Source organism: Lepisosteus platostomus, chromosome 1 (assembly GCF_059453375.1).
Source record: "Lepisosteus platostomus isolate fLepPlt1 chromosome 1, fLepPlt1.hap1, whole genome shotgun sequence".
Classification (NCBI taxonomy): domain Eukaryota; kingdom Metazoa; phylum Chordata; class Actinopteri; order Semionotiformes; family Lepisosteidae; genus Lepisosteus; species Lepisosteus platostomus.
The window spans coordinates 64085154-64104892 of NC_142611.1; the positions used below are offsets into that span (position 1 = coordinate 64085154).

The 19739-nt window shown below is 46.1% G+C and overlaps 3 protein-coding genes across 8 annotated transcripts in view; 1 reads left to right on the forward strand and 2 right to left on the reverse strand.

Annotated features, from left to right (window-relative positions):
* Positions 1–790: 790 nt before the first annotated feature.
* LOC148678419 (chymotrypsin-like elastase family member 2A) lies at positions 791–7442 on the reverse strand. The gene is made up of 5 exons (XM_088633485.1): positions 7232–7442; positions 4192–4402; positions 2840–3105; positions 1646–1785; positions 791–1083 (listed from the first exon to the last, which is right to left on the reverse strand). The coding sequence occupies exons 1-5, from the start codon at positions 7323–7325 to the stop codon at positions 841–843; spliced, it is 954 nt and encodes a 317-aa protein (XP_088489611.1). The 5' UTR covers positions 7326–7442; the 3' UTR covers positions 791–840.
* A 1724-nt stretch (positions 7443–9166) lies between these two features.
* LOC148678420 (transmembrane protease serine 12-like) lies at positions 9167–12904 on the reverse strand. Its single transcript, XM_088633490.1, has 5 exons — positions 12712–12904; positions 11355–11550; positions 10244–10509; positions 9925–10067; positions 9167–9470 (listed from the first exon to the last, which is right to left on the reverse strand). The coding sequence occupies exons 1-5, from the start codon at positions 12791–12793 to the stop codon at positions 9222–9224; spliced, it is 936 nt and encodes a 311-aa protein (XP_088489616.1). The 5' UTR covers positions 12794–12904; the 3' UTR covers positions 9167–9221.
* A 2201-nt stretch (positions 12905–15105) lies between these two features.
* The window catches only part of scn8ab (sodium channel, voltage gated, type VIII, alpha subunit b), a 99185-nt gene continuing 94551 nt past the window's right edge, over positions 15106–19739 (forward strand). For 3 of the 6 annotated variants that reach the window (XM_088633492.1, XM_088633491.1, XM_088633495.1), the window contains exon 1: positions 15106–19159. The gene's annotated coding sequence lies outside the window, so the exon portion shown is untranslated. The remainder of the gene's footprint in view (positions 19160–19739) is intronic. The other 3 variants (XM_088633494.1, XM_088633498.1, XM_088633493.1) reach the window with 1 other exon arrangement.

Consider the following 19739-nt stretch of genomic DNA (forward strand, 5'->3'; position numbering starts at 1 on the left):
TACACTACATGCTTAGTGTGAAAGTTGTTGGCAGAGTGTAACCTCTGTTAATGGGTCTCCAGCATTTGCACAAAGCTTACCAATCAACATCAACATGTTGCACATTTAAATAGGATATTGAACTGTGTGTATGGTGGAATGGGAGTCTAATGACTTCTTTCCTCGGTGGATGGAACAAATTGTTGAAAGGAATAGCGCATCAGCTATAAGGCGAGTGGACAGCACAGTTCTTTATATCCCTCTGGGTCTCTCTGATGGTGTTGGATCCCCCAAACTTTCCAAGTCGCTTATTGACCATGAAGCTGTGACTGACTTGACCTGAATTGTTTGGTGAAGTAACACAAAGGTAGGTTTCCCATACCTCAGGAACACTTGTAATTAGGTCCAGGAACTGGCCAAGATTTTGAAGGTCATAATTTCAGAATCTAAACAATTAAGATGTGAAAATGAATCCAGACATTACCCAGGCGCATTGTCAGACTTCCAGCAATGGGACATCACTGCCTCTGATTCAGTATAAATCTCCAGGACCAAGATGCAGCTCTGGTACTGAAAATTGTTTGTATTTCATAAGTTTATGTTGTTAATATAGTTTGTAATTTTGCATTTCTAATTCTGTTCTGAATCCAGGTTTTTGTTTTGTGGTGTTCACTCTCGTACAAAGTCATCTATAAACTGACCTGCTTTGTTTCATCTTGCTGACACACTGTTCATCTTTACTTGTCTATGTGGTATTCAAATCCAGTTTTTTAAAGATCCCCATTATGAGAGCTTAGCTATAGGCATGGTCTTAGATAAATATAGTTTATTTCCTCGGTTTCTCTGAGAAACTAGTTTTGCTCAGGTTAGTACAGAGGCAGCAGTGAGGACAAAGAGAGACAGAATAAGAGGGTCAGTGGGTGCTGTGCTTGGAGAGGTGTCCACTCCGATGATGTCGTTAACCCAGTAGTAGTAGTGGCTGACGCGAGTGTAGACCGATGGCTGCTGCTTCTGTCCACATCCTATTCCGAAACTCCTGATCCCATAGGCGTAAAACCGCTTGTCAAGCGGAGTTCTGCATTGGAATGGGCTTCCATGGTCACCCTGCATCGAACCACAATGCCTTTTTACTGGAGCTTCACTATTAATACTGCACTCGCTGGCCAAAAGATTAGGAACCACCACTGAATCATTCAGGAAACTGAGCAGCTGGAGTAGCCTGTTGTTGGAAGTATTCCACAGTGTTGGGTATTTGTGCAGATCACTCCCCATCCCATTCATCTGGTTGACGTTCAGGGGATGTTGGGAAGAGGGGTAATGTTACATGCATTGTCTTTTGGTTTCAACTCAAGAGGTTTGAAAGGTGGGAAATATTTTTGTGGATAACTGCCTGCCCTGAGAGAGTCTCTTCATCTGAATGGGGTTCTTAATATCATGGCCAGCAGCTATGTTATTCGTACCAGGAGTATTCTTTAGACATTGTCTAGCTACTACAAGCTCTGGTGCCCGTTTGTGTCCTTGATGGCAGATTTACATCTATATGCGGTAGGTTATAGTAGTTTTACAACTGTTCTAAGTCACAGTGCCTCTTTAAATTATTGTTTCCCCACCCACCTATCAAATACAGAAAGATTTATGCCTTTAAACCTCTTCTGGGTGTCTTTACCTCACATGCGCTCACTTTGGCATCCATGCTTCCTGCACAGAACATCTCAGGCGTCACTTGTAAATTAAGCCATTGAGCATAGTTACAAATGTGTGTCAAAATGACTTCTCCCACGGCCTCCTGGAGTATACCATAAGTCCCTGTTTTGGGAAAAATAAAAAGTTTTTTTTTACCTGCAATATTAATACAAGCTAGCTTAGAACTTGTTTTACTCTAGTTCAGGCACAAATTCAAATCATGCAAATGTCGGTGTATTTCATGGAAGCTGTAAATACGATGAAAATATGTTTACATCTGATCCAATCACTTGCTCAAAGGCACAAGTGGTGTTTCACACCACCCAGAGGAAAGGTGCACCTGCCTCAACGGTTATATCTGGTTAGGAGCTCTGGACACATTGCTGTTCTATCTCTGAGGGAGCTGAGTTGGGGCTGGGTTAGGCCCACCTGCATCAACAGATACCAGCCCTGCTGGAGAATTCATATACAGCAGACCACTGTCTGATCTGAAGGTTGACAGGCCTTAAGATCCCATATTGCTTAATGATACGGAACCAGTTTGGAGCTTAGGGCACCCATGAGTTTCGCTCGTAAAACAATGTTAAACTGATTACACAAGGATTATTCAGCCCTTCCTCAAAACAGGAAAGAAATATTTCCACACTTGGATAAATGGCGGTGCTTCTCTGTCTGGGTTGTGTAGAGTGTGCGCAAGCATTAACAGGCTTTCAGCTTCTTAAAAAGGCTAGCTTGGCACTAGGTTGCATTTGCACTGATGAAGTCAAGAACTGATCTAGTGAAAATGGTTAAGAACTCGGGGTGCAAGGTAAGCCTTAAGGTAAGGCAAGGTAAGATCACAGTTCTCCTGCACCTGAGATGCGAGGAATCCATTTAAATACGGGTTACCAGCGGTGGGACGTGAGGACCAAGCTGAGCAGGTGTTCTAGGTTTCTTTACATCAACAGCTTTAATTAATCAATTTAACACTGGACTCATCTGAAGCTTGTACAACATTTCAATAACCAGCAGGAAGGTGACGTGGGGACTGAAGGTGTGGGCATGGTTAGCCCATTCTTATGTAACTAAATGCCCAGGGTGAGGGGAGTGTGGCACTGCTGAGGTCCTGCAGTGAAAGTGGGCACAATATATCCCAATGTAAGGCCCGTGCCAGTGCTCAGCAGTCAGTGAAACCTACCGTTTTCCTGCAGTCCGAAGCCGGTAAAGTGACAGTACTCCAGGTGGTGTTGTTCATCTGCAGTGGTGGGCAGGCAGACGGGCTTCACGTGGTCGTTGATCTCAGCTGGCGTCCTCAGCTTCAGCAGCGCAATGTCATTCTGGTGCGTTATGGGGTTATACTCATTATGTATGATGATCTTGGCCACGCCAAGCTCTTGGGTACAGTTATTGCTGTCGGTATGTGCATTTGTCACCCCAGCTTTGATCAGTATTGTTTCAGGGTTTCTGTGGCAGAGAGATTGGGAGAAGCATTATTACTATTATTATTCAGCATCAATATCTGAAATTGCACATACTATTTTTTTCTAGTGCTAATGGGTGATCACCACATAATTCCTATGCCTTGTTATTGATTTGTACCAGTTATCATGGCATACCTGACTTTCCTGTAATTTACTCCACTTAACTGAGCCTTTAGTATAGTCATCCAGATTGAATGTCAGTGTGGAGCAGTGATCAGGGTTCTCAGCTGCTAACGGAAAGAAGGGTTATGGGTTCATGGCCCATGCAGAGCCCAGCTGTTGCACCCCTGAGCAACATGCTGTAGCAAAATGTCTAGTCTGTATGCTATGCACTATAACTGGATACATGTAAGCTTCTCTGGATCAGAGTTTCATTCAAAAAATAGTTTTTTGTTTGATTTATTGCAACTTACATTTTTGCATTCTGCCAATGCCCAGCAAAACTGAGCTTTAATTCCTAGTTTTTAGTTTTTAAACTGTTCTTGTTGCAAAATGATAAGATCTCTAATGCCATGAAGCACTTCTTCCTGAGCCTGCACTGAACCTCAGTGCTGGAGAGCCTCCTCTAGGTATAGTAGGTGCTACAGGCACCCTGAAACACCTGCTTCTCAAGAGTGCGAACAAGCCATTTGTTCAACAAAGGAAACTGTCCTTGAGGGCAGTTATACTCCATATGATCTCAGTAAATTAAATGTCTTCACTACCTGGTGAGAATTCAGTCATTGTACTGCCCTGCAGTAGCCCTGCTGTAGCCAGGGCCGGCCCTTGGCTTAGGCCAGCTAGGTGACTGCCTAGGGCCCCGAGGTCACCAGGGGGCCCCTCAATGTGCAACGGCATTTTTTTTTATCAGCACATCAAAATGTGAGCCAGAAATATCCCTTCAGTGGTACTATCTGTTGCTTTTTTGCTAATAGCTGGCTTATAGCTGTGTGTATTATAATAGCTGTGAATCTAAGCGTGGCAGTTTATTCCACTGTCAGTGTAGTAAATGACTCATCTTCGTTGTAAGAGGACAATGTCAGTGTGGTTGCAGCTGCGTGCCAGCCTGCAGTGGCAGAGCTCTACTCACCCAGAGTAGGGTGCAGAGACACAGCGCGCTGCCGTCATGACCCACTGCTTGTCGACGATGGAGCCGCCGCAGTAATGATAGTAGCCGAAGGAGTCGTTGACGTGTTCCTGGATCGACACCACCCAAGGCCACTGGCCTCGATTCACGGAACTTCCCCCGTAGATCCGAGTGCTCGGGCCCACGTTCGCCTTCGTCCTCTCCCCGCACTCCACTGCGCAAGCACAGAAAGACAAGGCCTGCCATTCATAAACTGCCTTTTTTGCGAAAAACGTAAGACGTTTTTTCCTGTCCTACGTTACCTTACAATTAGAAGTGAAGAGTGGGCTTGCTTTTTTAACATGGCTCCAGAGGTCAGTACAGGCAGTGACGTTCTGCGGACCCAGACAATTCCCTGACCGATTAAGATGTCTGAGGAGACTGCTCCCCCCGACAGGAAAGCAAACCACAAGCGATCACTCCGGGCTGTAGCTAGAAAGAAGTTTTTCTCCCTGCCGACACCACCTTCTGCGTCAGGCATGTCATCCTGAACCCGCCGAGCTGCTGGCCACACCAGCAGAAAAAGGCACCAGTCGATCCAGCCTTGCCAAACCTTTCCTCAGGTAAAGGCCAGATCACAGAGCCGTGTGCTTTGCACTTTGTATTGACGTTACAGGAGCTACTGAAGGTGAACGTGAAGCTACTGAACCTCTGAACGTGACCCTGCATAAGTCAGCAGAAACAAATACATCCACTGATATTCACACATACAGTTACCAGGTTTGTGACTATTGTCGAGTCATCTGCGTGATCACAAATACAACAGCGACCTTCTAAACTGTTTCCAGTTCCTGAATCTTTGACTTGTCCATAACCATTTGTTCTAGTAGGTAGAATCTGGGCAAACATAATCATCCGCAAGCAGACCAACTCCAACCTTAAAATAACTTTTAAATGTTGCTCAGGCAGAAAACACACAGTGTCAAACAGTACTTGGAAGCGTAGTTACAATGCACTCCTTACTAAAAGGCAAAATCACCCTATCCACCAAACTATCCTGAAGTGTTTCAGACAAATGTTTGTTAATTCATCTACACATCAATCTACTGAACAGACTGGATTAAGCAACTGACAGCCACACATAATGTGGCTATGAAATTCTATTAAAATAACTTACTTATTCAAACATTCATATATACATAAATATAATCTGTCAGCAGCACATCACCCTGCAACTCATGAATGGCAGCCCACTGAAGCTCAGCAGGTGTGAGCCTGGTCAGTACCTGGATGGAGACCTCCTGGGAAAAACTAAGGTTGCTGCTGGAAGAGGTGTTAGTGGGGCCAGCAGGGGGCACTCACCCTGTGGTCCATGTGGGTCCTAATAGTGACGGGGACACTCTACTGTAAAAAGGTGCTGTCCTTCAGATGAGACGTAAAACCGAGGTCCTGACTCTCTGTGGTCATTAAAAATCCCAGGGCGTTTCTCGAGAAGAGTAGGGGTGTTACTCTGGTGTCTTGGCCAAATTTCCCATTGGCCCTTACCAATCATGGCCTCCTAATAATCCGCACATATGAATTGGCTTCATTACTCTGCTCTCCTCCCCACTGATAGCTGATGTGTGGTGAGCAGACTGGCACGTCATCCAGGTGGAGCTGCACATTGGTGGTGGTGGAGGGAGGGAGTCCCCATTACCTGTAAAGCACTTCGATTGGAATGTGCAGTTCAGGGTCTCAGAGAAGCCGGAGCCTATCCCAGCAGACGCCAGTCCATCACAGGGCACACACACACACACACACACACACACACACACACACACACACACACACACACACACACACACACACACACACACACACACACACACACACACACACACACACACACACACACACACACACACACACACACACACACACACACACACACACACACACACCAGGGTCAACTGTCTCAGAAGCCAATTGACTTTCCAGGGAGGGAACAGGAGAGCCCTGTGGAAGCCCACATGAACATGGGGAGATCTCCTCCATGTAGATCGCATTCAGGATCTGCGTCTGTGGCTGGAAGGTTGCCAGTTCTAATCCCGCAGCCGGCAGAGGAATCCTTCTCTGTTGGGCCCCTGAGCAAGGCCCTTAACCCCAACTGCTCCAGGGGTGCTGTACAATGGCTGACCCTGTGCTCTGCCCCCAAGCTTCTCTCCCTGTCTGTGTGTCTCAGGGAGAGCAAGCTGGGGTATGTGAAAAGACAAATTCCTAATGCAAGAAATTGTATATGGCTGATAAAGTGATCTTATCTTATCACCCCAGGTCTGAAACTGAACCTAGAGCCCATTGAATTCCTGCGCTATGGTGCCGCCACCCAAGAGAACCGAAAACTAGATTTTAAATAAAATGTCAGAACTACATTTTCAGGCCGCTAGATGGAGGCATAAGACCGAACACAAGTCTATGTTACTGCCAGAACCAAGCAACACGCAGAAACAGTCACCGAGACTTTCTGGAATTCTTACCAGAAATGATGATAACAAGGTGAAATACCCTTAACGTTAAAGCCATTGCCGGAATATATTATTATTTTATGACAACGGCTCCATTGTTTGATTAGGCTTCATAAACATGCCCCTACAGGCGGCCTAGACTGTGGCAATATATTAAATCAAATCAAATTAAATATCAAAAAAATTAAAAATTTATTAGTATTAAAATTGACCATTTCTTGTTCGCAACTATTCGATTTATTGCAAGAGAAAGGCGGCGGTTATAAATTACAGCCACAGATCAGATTAAAGCCTCCGTATCTTACATCAACTAATGTTAGAATAATTCTATATAACAACAGCTACCACTATTGCTACTACTACTTATAATAATAATAATAATAATAATAATAATAATAATAATAATAATAATACACAGAAATAACTATGGGATACTGATATTGGAACAGACATCTTGACGAGTGACCGTCACAAGGCCGGTCGCTGTGGTCAACTACGAGCACATCTAACCGCGAAGCCGAGTGTTTTCAGGGCCGCCCTCGGAGAAAGTAGGCAGTGATTACACTTGCGGTCGAGCTGGGACATCTCCAGGTAGGCCATGCACATGAAGCCGACGATGACCACCAGGAACAGCAGGACTAAGACCTTCAGCTTCATGGCGCCGGACCGCCGAGGAGCCGCGCGAGCCTGTCCCAACGGTCAACCCGCTGCACGCGTCGCCCCTCCGCTCGCGCTTCTCTTGTTCTTATCTGAACCTGCTTCGTTTTCCGTTTGTTATTTTCTTCGTATATTTATACGTACCTAAATCGTGTCTTTTCCACCGTTAAAATTAAAAACTTAAAAACAAAGTGAATAATTAATGTTTCGGTACCGTGGAATCGATTTTTTTTTCGTTTTCTCTCCAAAGAAATGTTAATTTACTTGACCTGTTCATTGTTTTAACACAGCTTAAGTCGCTCTTATTTGGAGTACTTTCCGAACCCTTAATAATTAGAATATTAATAACCAAATAAATAATAAACTGCATTCACAGTGGACATAGCGAAACGACAGAAGTAGCCCATTGCCAATCAGATATATACTCTACGTATTAGCCTTGGATATCAGAACTGCATATTAATAATACATTTTATAATGCTTTTTAATACAGTAATACTGTATAGCGTTGTATAATTAAAATTCGTTATATATTTTTTTCTAGTTTCTAGAAAACTAAATGGTAGCAATAAGAGATACTGCTGGTGATTTCAAAATCATTGCGCCATATTACACAAGAATCCTGTTAAAGTTCAAAAGCTGACGCGCATTCCCTTTTCATGAAACTCCCGCAGCTCCGCGAATCAACCCCCGTTAAAGTGGTTCTGTTCAGAGGACCGTGTCTCGACGCCTGTGCTGAGATCGTCGCCCGGCGCGGCGCCGTGGAAGCGCCTTCAAGGTGGAACCAAAGGCGCAGGTGATGCGGGTCTGGGAGACCGGATTGTGGGGCGCACGTGTTTAAGCGCAGCTGTTTTCTTCTGTACAGATCGCCCAGTTTATACGCAAGTGGGGGAAACTTTTATTTAATGTGCACCAGGAAAAATAATGTACAATTTTTTTTTAAAGCTCAAAGGGTTGGGAGTCTGGTTTAAGCTACTAAACTAGGGTGACCATATTTTAGTTTTCAAAAAAGGGATGGGGATGGGGGGGGGGAGAGATAATCGACATTCGACACATGCCTCCAAAGCAATGAATCTTTATTACTTTTCCCAATCAAAAAATCAATTTAAACTCTCTAGTTTTTTTATTAAACTTCTTAGTAAGCTTTTGAAGAAGTTGCAGGGTTGCTATTTCCCTTCCATAATGGCAAAGAAAATACAAATAGCCCTATTTTAAATATATTTTTTTCATTTTAACACAACAAAAGTCTTAACATCTGAGGAAAAAAAGAAGACATCATAACAGGAGAAGTCCTCATTGGTTGCAAAAATGATTAATTTTAACAAATCATTTTGAAATATAATTAAAGAAGTTACACATTATTATTTCTCATGGCCATAAAACAGGCGCACACACACAAAAACCCTTTTCATGCTACGCTGCTGATAAGTTCAAAACATCTACCAGTAAAGCATGGAACGAATGAAAATATGTAGCCTATGTTTTTTAACACAGTCTGAGTAACGAGCGAAACAAAATCCCGGACACATTTTTGGAATTTTATAAATCCCAGTCGGACCTATATTTTAGGTCTCAAAAAGAGGACGTCTGGCCACCCTAACAAAGCCATGTTGAAGATCTGAATGCCTCCGTATGGATGAAATTATTAGGTGGTTTCTCATTTGTAACCCGTCTCTTGGTGTGTGTTAATAACACAGAGAAGAGTGAGGGTACGTTTGGGGGCGACAGTGCGATGGCAGTACATTCTGTATACCGGGAGGTTGGAGGTTCGCCATCTAAGGTGGACGGTGAGACAAGTGTGGCAGTTTCGTTTTCACCCCAGAAAGAAGCAGACAAAGGCGGTGAATGCAAACAGGTTTAATTGCCGCGCCGGTCTGGCAGGACGGAGCAGGGAGCTCAGGCTCCCAGCAGGGGCAGGGCTGCGCTCAGCAGCAGGGGAACGGCCAGCAGGGGCAGGGAGAGCCGGCCGCGGGCGGAGGCGCCCCTGGCCTCCACCTCCCGGATCCAGCGGTAGTAGAGGCTGGCGCGGGTGTACACCCCGGGCTTCTTCTCCACCGCGCAGCCCTGGCCGAAGCTGGTGATCCCGAAGAGGTAGAAGCGCTGCAGGGTGCTGTTGAAGCACTGCAGGGGGCCCCCGCTGTCCGCCTGGCGGAACAGACACCCCGCGCCGAGGGAACACAGAAACCAGCCGCAATGTTAACACTTCAGCGTGGTGTGCAGCTGCTGACACAGAGGCTTCTATTTACTGGCAACACTCTCTCATCGCTGGTGGCTTTGTGCTGTGAGGGTGTGCGCACAAACCCACCGCTTCCAAAACCGAAACCTGTCAAGTGCGAGCTCACCTCAGGAAGAAGCTGTTCATGTGAGAGGATAGAGCAGGTCACCCATCGCCAAATTGCTCATCATACGAGTCCTCTGATTTTACACACTACTGGCTTGGGGGAAAAAATCCCCTGTGGCACACGGGTTAGAATCGCTGTCTTGCAGCGCAGGGGACCTGGGTTCAATTCCTGGAGTGCTATCTGCGTGGAGTTTGCATGTTCCCCCCATGTCCGTGTGGGTTTCCTCCCCCAGCACCCGCCACGTTGGGCTAACGTACCTGGCAGGCGTCGATGCCCCCGGTCTCGTGCCCAGCGCACTGCATGTTCTCGGTCAGGCTCTGATTGTACCAGTCCGGCTGGTTGCAGGTCTCTCTGGGGATGAGGTTGACCTCGGCCTCCTGCAGAGTGTCCGCTCTCTCCCCTGCAGAGTGTGAGGAGCAGCAAAGGTCACGTCAGGGATCCCCACAGCCGGCCTTAGTACGAGCCTCCTGGGTTTTCATTCTGGCTGAGGTTTTGATGACTTAATTAGCCTCCTCAGTCGGTGTATCCCGAGCGGGGTTCCGCAGAGCGTGCGGCAGGACTGGGAGAGAGACTGACCTCCCCATGACGTGGTCCCCCAGCCGCTGATGAAGCACGGCGTCAGGCCCGCCTCCTCGCTCGCGCCCCTCAGCAGGCACACCGGCTGCACGTAGTCGGTGAAGTTGACAGGGGAGCACAGCTTGAGCAGGGCCACGTCGTTGTCGCCGTTTTCGGTGTTGAACAGGCTGTGGCGGAAGATGCGGGTCACAGTGCGGTTCTGTGTGTTTTCGTCGCTGGTTTTCCACACCTGCAGCCCAGCTATGACCCTCAGCTTCGATGGATCGCTGTGGGAGAGAGAGGGAGCCGAGAGCTTGCAAGAGTTATTCCACCTGGCCAGTCATCTAAGTGTCTGTTTAAACCTGGTGAGGTCGGGCCGCAGTGATACAAGCTTGAGTAGGTTTGTCTTGAAAACGCGGTCCGAGTCGAATTGTGCTAGGATTCACACGACGCTTCAATCCTGTCAATGATTTGATCTTACACACTACTGGTTCGGGGAAAGGGTGTTACTGTGACGGTACTGTGACACCCTTCACACTGGCTAGAATCGCTGCCCCCCAATGCAGGGGACCTGTTTCAATTCCTGGGGTGCTATCTGTAAAGAGTTTGCTTGTTCTCCCCATGCCCATGTGGGTTTCCTCCCAAAGACCCTGAACTTGGCTAAGTGTGGGTGTCTGTGTGTCCCGTGATGGACTGGAGTACTGTGATGTCTTTTTTTAGTCTTTTTCTCTATTCGAGATGTACAGCGCCCTTGGGTTTTTGAAAGACACTTTATAAATAAAAGTTATTATTATTATTATTATTATTATTATTATTATTATTATTATTATTATTATTATTCTGCAATTAACCCATTGTTGGCCAGGATAGGCCCTGGTTCCCCCATGATCCTGACACTGGACGCATGGTCTTGGTAAAAAGTGTGTTCTTTGAATGGAGCACTCAAGAATTCCTTTGGGATGCATATCAGGCCCTTGCTTCCCTCCAGGTCCTGAGCTGCCCCTCTCTGCTCTCTGTCGGCCACAAGCCCAGGAGGAGTGGGAATTGTGGCTGATCCTACACCCCAGAACCTTTAGAGCCGTTCCAGGTGGGTCCCAGACCTCTAGCACTAATCCCTACGGGCTGTACTCACGTCTTGGGGCCGAAGCAGTGGGCTGACGTGACGACCCACTGCCTGTCAATGATCGATCCCCCGCAGAAGTGAGAGAAGCCGCTGGGCTCGGCGAGCTGGACGCTGACCTGCCACGGCCACGCCCCCGGCGCCGCGTCCTTCCCCCCCACCACGCGGGAGCTCTGCGGGGCCTCCACCAGGGGCCTCAGGCCACACACTTAGAGAGAGCACAAACGGCTGTGAGGTAGGTACAGGTATGTGCACAAAGCAGGAATCCCTAATACGTACTGTATATTACTTTACCTATCTCAGGGATTGTATGATATATTAGTATAGCATTTCAATACATATTCATCCATATATTCAATTCCTGGGGTGCTGTCTGTGTGGAGTTTGCATGTTCTATCCATGTTCATGTGGGTTTCCTCTGTGTGCTCCAGTTTCCTCCCACAGTCCAAAGACATGCTGGCAAGTTAACTGGATTCTGGGAAACATTGTCCCTGGTGTTTGTCCTGTGATGGAGTGGCGTGCTGTCCATGGTTTTGTGTTCAAATTGATTAGGGTACAAACATCGGATGTAAACGGTTTTCAAATCTTTTCCTGTATAGTTTGAGTTTGAGTTCATCACTGAAAGAGTGATTTTTTGTTCAGCAGAGCTGTATTAGATAAAAACAAGATAACCCTAACAGAACTTTGGAAGAATAGCACTACGTACATTCAGTAACACTTTACTATGATTCATTCATAAGGAAAGGGGGAGATCTGATGAATATCTGATGAATATACACACTTCACGGGAAACTGTTGAATGACGTCATAGGTAATTACATTAGACAGGGTTTCAAACTCATTTTCTGGAAGCCCTAGTATCTTCTGGGTTGTGTTCCAGCCCAAGCTGTCAATGAAACAATTAACCAAATGAATGTGTTATATACGGAATTTTTTCACGAAGTGTTTTCCGTTGATAGCTCAATACACTTCATCACTGGAAACCCCGGAGATGCCTTTGATTGGCTCTTTGGAGAGTAGATCGCTTTGATTGGCTGAGCAGCAAAAGGCGGGCTTTCACGCCGTGGCCTCGAGCTCTAACACCGGTGTCTTTTCTTAACTCGGGATTCGAAAAACGCGCCGGTTTGATTTACCTCGACGGTGTTCAAAAACAAATACATTTATGAAACGTTTCTAGCACGAAGTTGATCCTTAAGCTCTAAGAGAAAAATCTCTTTTTTTTTTTCAAAAAAAGAATTAGTGGTAAAATCGGCAATTCATGTGCTTTGAGGTGGGTCAAGTCGCCTCGGAAGGTGGTAGATAACGGTCACCGGGTCCTGAAAAGGGGGTTCGGAAGAAGATCAACTGTCGCGGGGGGGGGGAATCTTACTGATATTTTCCTGTGCCCGAGTCCCTGTCGCCAGCAGGCAAACACCAGTGAAGAGAAAGATGAAGAGCCGAGCAGAAGCCATGGTTTTCTGAGCCGACTATCAGGTGAGAGATGCGGTCTCCTCCGATACTGACCCGGGCTCGAAGAACTCAGACTGTTTAAACCCGGGGGTTTATGACGCGAGGAGGCGTGTACCCGCGCGACTGGAGGAAAGTTTTGATTTAAAAGCTCTTTTTGGTAAGTAGGGGTCAGCTGAGCTGGGTCAGCTGTCTGTCTGACAGCGCAGTACAGCGCCAAGAGCGGGGCTTCCTCCCAGCTGCGCTTCGCCGTCTCCTTCCCTGTGGGTTTGTGCGCCTGCCGGGTTAGTAATAAAGCACACAGACATGGCAAGGAGCAGCTAGCCTGTAATCCTGACCGGACGTTTTAAGCAGGAGAGAAAGAAAATCGACGTTCCACGAAAAAAGATCAATATAACGTAGGAAAAAACGAATGTGACGTAACCACTCGATGTAAGTCGTACCGCCATCTTGCCTGGAGTGGGGTCAATATAGTAATTATACACTAATAATATAGTGATTTTATTTTTGTGTGCATAAATGAAGTCCCGTCTTTATTACAAAAAAATATTTTTTTGGAAAGATGACACTTCAGGTCAGGTATGATCACAGAAAAAAATACATTCAATTAAAGTTTGCACAAGCAAGTTAATCAGTTTAAAGGCATCATTTATAGCCCTGGTGTTTAAGAGCTGAGCTGGAATTAAAACTGGCAGATTCTTGGGGGTCCCCCAGAACCAGAAACCCTGTGTTAGAACAATGACACTAGTGTTGAGTGCCTTTGGCACCCATTCTTTCAAAGTTTGCAAGTCGCCTAAGCTACGTGTTTAAAAACCGGCCAAATGTGGCATTGCAAGGTGTTTATAGGACCTTATTCTAAAGCCTCTTTGCTCTAGATTTCTGAAATAATTCTCAGAATAATCCCCAGATCAACAGCCTACTACTAACCCTGTGATATTGCTCACCAATCCCTTCACAACTAGTTCTAATTTAATCATCATCATCATCATTTATCTATTTATCTGCAACAGGTGCAACACAGGGTAAACCCTGGAAAGGACGCCATTCCATTACAGGGCACATAGACACAAGCACACACACTCACACCAGGGTCAGTTTTCGCAGAAGCCAAGTAACCTGCATGTCTTTGGACTGTGAGAGGAAACTGGAGCACCCAGAGGAAATCCACATGAACAAGGGGAGAAGATACAAACTCCACACAGACCACTGAGTGTTGCATTACTGTATGATATCAAAATAAATTATATTATGAAGCAACAGTGAAGCGGCAGCAGTGAGGAGGGGTGGTGAGGCAGCAGTGTAGAGGGGTGGTGAGGCAGTGAGGAGGGGTGGTGAGGCAGCAGTGTAGAGGGGTGGTGAGGCAGTGAGGAGGGGTGGTGAGGCAGCAGTGTAGAGGGGTGGTGAGGCAGTGAGGAGGGGTGGTGAGGCAGCAGTGTAGAGGGGTGGTGAGGCAGTGAGGAGGGGTGGTGAGGCAGCAGTGTGGAGGGATGGTGAGGCAGTGAGGAGGGGTGGTGAGGCAGCAGTGTGGAGGGGTGGTGAGGCAGTGAGGAGGGGTGGTGAGGCAGCAGTGTGGAGGGGTCGTGAGGCAGTGTGGAAAAATTTATATCAAAATCAACTTAAAAAAAAATCAATTTAAAACTAAAGTCATGCAGTTTTTCCCCCTTTCCCTATGTCGGTGATGTCTGAAGATGGACTTTGCTGTCTATGGGTCCTATAATGCTGTCTGTCGCTCAAAGTAGCAGGATTTGCTGTGGCAGGTTAAGACCAATGCCTTGAACTGAGACAAAGCCTTTCAGTACTGTGGCTTCTTGGGCCCTGGGAGGTTCGGTTCTGATGTTGTCTGGTATTTGAACTTAGGACTCACACCTCCTTACCTCCTTACAGAGCCACCCTCCCCCAGTATTAATTTTTCTTGCTTTCTCTTTTCATTCATTCATAATTCATTTGCTAAGAGGTTTGCAAAGTAGCCTATGCGGGCTGAATGGGAGAGGATGTGCCTCCTCTGCAGAAAGGACAGCGTTTCGCTGGGAATTTAAATGCTGCTAAGCAGCAGTGACCCTTACCCTTTCCTTACCCAAGGTCTGCAGGCTTTTAGAGAAGCACTGATCTAAATATTGGACTCCTTTGTCTTAGATGAGTTAATTCAGTACAAAATCTTAACTACTATTTGTGCAGTTCAGTACATTTTATTATTCACAAGTGAATTAATAACTATATTTCAGCAAATGTTTAATTTTGAAACAATAGTTAAATAAACAGTATTTATTACATATAACAAAGGAATGGAGAAACGTTATTTGCAGATAATAATCAGGTAATAATTCTGCATGCCCACAGTTGTATTCAAGAGTTACAGTTCGCAGATGGCCCAGGCTTCCAAAGCAGACGGGATACACACTGGTCCACTGTAGTGCCAGTTAAGCTAAACGGCATACGTTCAGATGGTGGTAGGAAACCGGAGCACCCAGACAGAACCCCCATGGCCATAGGGAAAACATGCACATGTAATGTGTGACAGATGCTGTGTACCAAACACAAGAGCACAGCACTGAGGCAGCAGTGCTAACTGCCACATCACACTGCTGCACACAGCTGTACTGTTATTCATTTAAATTGGGCTCAACTCATTGGATTCCTTCTCTAATTCATCTTTCACTTTCAAAGCCTCTATGTTTTTAATGCTGGTTTTAAGCCTGGTCATTTTGTCTGTATTGTGCATAATCCCTCATCTATTTGAAAAATAATTCTTCCCAACCTGACTTCCTGTTAATAAGGCTATCTTTCCCCGCCTGCTCCCCAGTGTTTTTCTGCAGACTGTGACTCTGTTGTCAGCTGGCCCTTGGGGCTGTGACAGTTCTGTAAGATGGCGTCACATGGGATTGTATTTGTCCTGAATCTAGGTACTGTATATGTCAATTAAGCTCTCACCATTTCTCAACACTAAAAACCGCTCTGTAAAGAGTCTCCCAATTTCTTTGTGCAAATAAAAAGTCAATATTTGCAGCTAAGCACAACTGGTTCAAACGTCAAATTTAGCTCTTCCCACCTGATGAACCCTAATCAGGCTGCTTTGACCTTAATTCATTCCACTAATTAATCGCGGCTGCTTGCACTTGCGACTGCTTGCAAAACATGCCATAACCATGAGCGATGATCCTTGCTGGACATAGTTAGGCAAAATAAAGATCATGTGGGCTTATCCAACCTATGACTGGCCTTACAGCTTTTGACTCAAGTGCCCATATCTATTAAGATGTGAGTCCTTGATCAAGTCCCCATTCAAGAAGCTCCATTTGAGTGAAAATGGGTCGAAATGACACATGGCTCTGCTTGGTCCTGAGTCCTTGTTGCAGTATGTAAGCGCCTGTCTTAGGTTATTCTCCCACATAGAGAGGGGTATATAGAGATGCGACTTAACCTTGACAGCATATCTTCAGACGGTGATGGAAAACTGGACCTTGGAAAGGGGAAGATGAATTGGATGAAGGAAGCTAATGGGTTGTGTCCCAGTAAGTGAATAACAATACAGCTGTGGGCGGCACAGTGGCGTGGTAGGTAGATGTACCTCACACTGCAGCTCTTTGTTCCCATTGCCTAGCAGACCTGCAAAAACACCACTGCAGGGCAGAGATGGGCCAAGAATGTAGTGCCGAGGGGTGGCTGCAAGTGGTCCTCAAGCAGACCTCCAGCAGTACAATTAACCACTGATTGCCAGCCCATGAGCATCTTTAACTCAATTGATGTTTTTAACTTAGAATCTGCAGTTTAGGGCAACATGGTGGCACAGTGGCTAGCATTGCTGTCTCGTAGCACTGGGACCCTGGGTTCAATTCTTAATTTGGCGTGTTCTCTGGAGTTTGTATTTCCTTCCTGTGTTTGCGTGGGTTTCCTTCAGGTGCTCCAGTTTCCTCCCACAGTCCAAAGACATGTTAGTAGATTAATTGGCTTCTGGTTAGCACTGGTGTGAGTGTGTGTGTCTGCCTGGTGTGATAGACTAGTGTCCCATCCAGGGTATACCCTCCGTTGTGGCCATTGTGGACAATATTGCCTCCGACTCCCCCTAAACTCTGTATTTGAAGAAGGGGATAGAAGATGAATAGATGTCCAGTTTGAGGGACCACTGCTTATGCCTCCATGGGCTGTATGTGGCACTCAAAGCTCAGGTTGTCCATCAATAGTTTAAGAGGTTGTCTCTGGTCCATCTTGTAGCTTTGACAGATCAGATCTCAGAAGCTCTGCAAGGCTGAGTCTGTCACCGCTTGGATGGGAGACTACAAAGGGAAAACAAGTCGCTACTGTAAAAGGTGTTGGTGGATCTGGATCAGAATTTCAAAATCAATACCTCCAGTATGGTGACCAGGCACAATACACTGTATGAGGTGTGGTCTTTAGGATGAGAAGTTGCACTGAGATCCTGACTACTTGGTCATTAAAGAGCTCAGGGCTCTGTTTGTAAGAGTAGGATACACAAACAGCCCTGGTGTCCTGCCTTAATTACACTCTAGGTGGTACAGTCTGGCCTCTCTAAAGTTCCCACTTAATCCACCCGGAGCAGCAGCGTCTCTCTTCTCCCCCTGAGCTGCTGTGCAGTGGGGATGCTGTGTGTTGCGCAGGTGGTGCTGCTCTTCAGTGCTGGAAGTAGTGGGTCCCCTCCTGTATACAAAGCCCTTTGAGATCATCATCAATCACACTACCAGTTCACCAATTGAGAACTGGATAATGCAAAAGGGCTCTTAAGGCACAGGGCTGTGGAGGAAAGCACAGCTGCTTAGCAGCTCCATTGTTTGAATCTGGGCTGGGGGGCCTGTCTGTGTGAAGTTTGCATGTTTCCCCGTCTCTGTGAGATTTTTCTCTGACTGCTCTGGTTTATACCAAGTGTTTAAAAAAAACCCTGGATAGGTGTGAATTAGCTAGACTATATAATCTCTTTCTCCTCGGCTCTGCAATGGGCAGGCATTCTGTCTAAGGAACATTCCAAGGCTCAAGTGAATGTCATACACTGAAACACTGAAGAAATGGAGCCTTCTTAATCTCGAACAGCGAATATTTTGAGGAGACCTGACACGAGTATTGAAAACCCTTAAAGGCTCCTATCGAGTAAACCCAGCAGATGTCTTCAGAATGAGCAGTAAAGCAAGAGCTTGAGGACACAAGAGGAAACTATGGAAGTGCATTTAAAACTGAGGTGGCACTTCTCTATACAAAGGGTTTTGGATGTAGATATCTTGGTTTCTTTCAAGAAACGACTGGATGAGATCCTTGAATTAATAAGCTACTAATGACCAGAAGGGCAGAATGACTCCTCATTTTTAAACTTTCTGATGTTCTTTTGAGGGAGTTTTTCCCATTTTCAGAACTTGTCTTTCTGCTAATGGATGGCTGGAGTATGAAGATGAGTTTTAATTACATCCAGTTTTCTAAGTAAATGTATTTAATAATAAGGATTCTATGTTCATGGTTGGGTGTTTTTCACCACTCTGTGGGAGAAGGCCCTGGGCACTGTATATATTTCTATGTAGGAGTTGGTTTGGAACTTTGTTTAGGACACCCACTCATGACTGTTCCTGCTCAGCGTGGAGCTTGTCCCCGCTGCCTCTGGGTTCAAGCTTCTCAGCACCTGAACCTTTCCTGCATTGCACTGGCATCATCTCAGTGACAGGTAGTGGACATAGTGTGTTGGATTCTTACTCTTCCTTACAGTGGTTTTGATAAATACAAAATAGTTTCTACCCAACTGTGTATCTTACCTTTGTTTATAAAGGTACATATAGCCATTTATCCATTTTCTTTAATGCTTTATCACAAGGCAACAACAGTGACAAGGCAGGGTACACCTTGGACAGGATGCGAGTCCATCACAGGTCACACAGACACATTCACACACTCACAGCAGGGTCAGTTTTCCCAGAAGCTATTTAACCCACCAGCATGTCTTTGGACTGTGGGAGGAAACTGGGGAATGTATGCAAACATGGGGAGAACATACAAACTCCACACAGATAGCACCTCGGGAATTGAACCCAGGACCCCAGCGCTGTGAGGCAGCATGGCCAACCAACCACTGTGTCACTGCTTCACACAGGTACATACATGTATAGAAATCAATCTTTCTGCCAGCCTTGGTTTTGTATTCGTTCTTTTTATTGAAGTAATATTCCTGTGGACAAATCTACGGTCCCTAGCCGCTTTAAACAAGGCATTTGCCGACGCTCCCTAACATTTTGCTGAGAGTCATCAATTATGCAGGGTAACAGCACGCACTGGGAAGGAAGATAGGAGCAACAATATGGCGACAACCGCAGTTTCTCCTGAATCTTTTCGACATCTGCAGTCCAGCGACGCCGTTCTGGATTTCTGTTAACACTTCAAAAGTAAGTAAACCTCCTCTTTTGTCAAGCGGCTGGGGATTTTTCGCCTCTAGGCGCCTTTTCTGCGGCGTCTAAAACATTTCTAGCAATGCCGCAGAGCAGTTTTCTGTCCAGCTCGTTTTTTGCCTGCATTTCCAATAGGCTGGCTGCCACAGCTTTAACAGCTATGCATATGGAATTTCGCACATCAAGAAAAAAAACACACATCTCTCATTTCACACCCCCCGCGCGATGTCGGGTGAGGGAATTGATGTCTTGGGTTGGAAAATGCAGAAAATAGTCAAACCGGGGTGTTGGCCTGAGGTAGGACGGTATGTAATTTCGCGGTGCTGAAATGTGAAATTTACGCATACCTTGGGTTTGGGGGTCGGTGATTTCGAGGGGGGGTTGTGCTTGTCATACGTTCACCTTTTGGAAGAAATTCATGGGAGGTGAAAATCAACCAGAGGCGGTTTCTTTCTTGTGAAAATCGGGGTTACCTGTGTGGAAACTGACGAACCTCATTGCCACGAAATATCTTTAGACCAGTAATGAAGTCCTGTACCAGCGCCTCCCCCTCCCCTCTCCTCCCTCACATCTCTGC

Excerpts from the sequence above, each read along its gene's own strand:
- LOC148678419 (XM_088633485.1), bottom strand. The coding sequence starts at position 7,325 with ATGAAGCTGAAGGTCTTAGTCCTGCTGTTCCTGGTGGTCATCGTCGGC. Across the intron at positions 4,403-7,231 it reads GTCCCAGCTCGACCGCAAGT|TGGAGTGCGGGGAGAGGACG; the intron begins GTAATCACTGCC and ends GTGCTTGCGCAG. Across the intron at positions 1,786-2,839 it reads CTTCGGACTGCAGGAAAACG|GGACTTATGGTATACTCCAG; the intron begins GTAGGTTTCACT and ends TTCCCAAAACAG.
- LOC148678420 (XM_088633490.1), bottom strand. The coding sequence starts at position 12,793 with ATGGCTTCTGCTCGGCTCTTCATCTTTCTCTTCACTGGTGTTTGCCTG. Across the intron at positions 11,551-12,711 it reads TCGGGCACAGGAAAATATCA|TGTGTGGCCTGAGGCCCCTG; the intron begins GTAAGATTCCCC and ends GCTCTCTCTAAG. Across the intron at positions 9,471-9,924 it reads GGGGCATCGACGCCTGCCAG|GCGGACAGCGGGGGCCCCCT; the intron begins GTACGTTAGCCC and ends CTGTTCCGCCAG.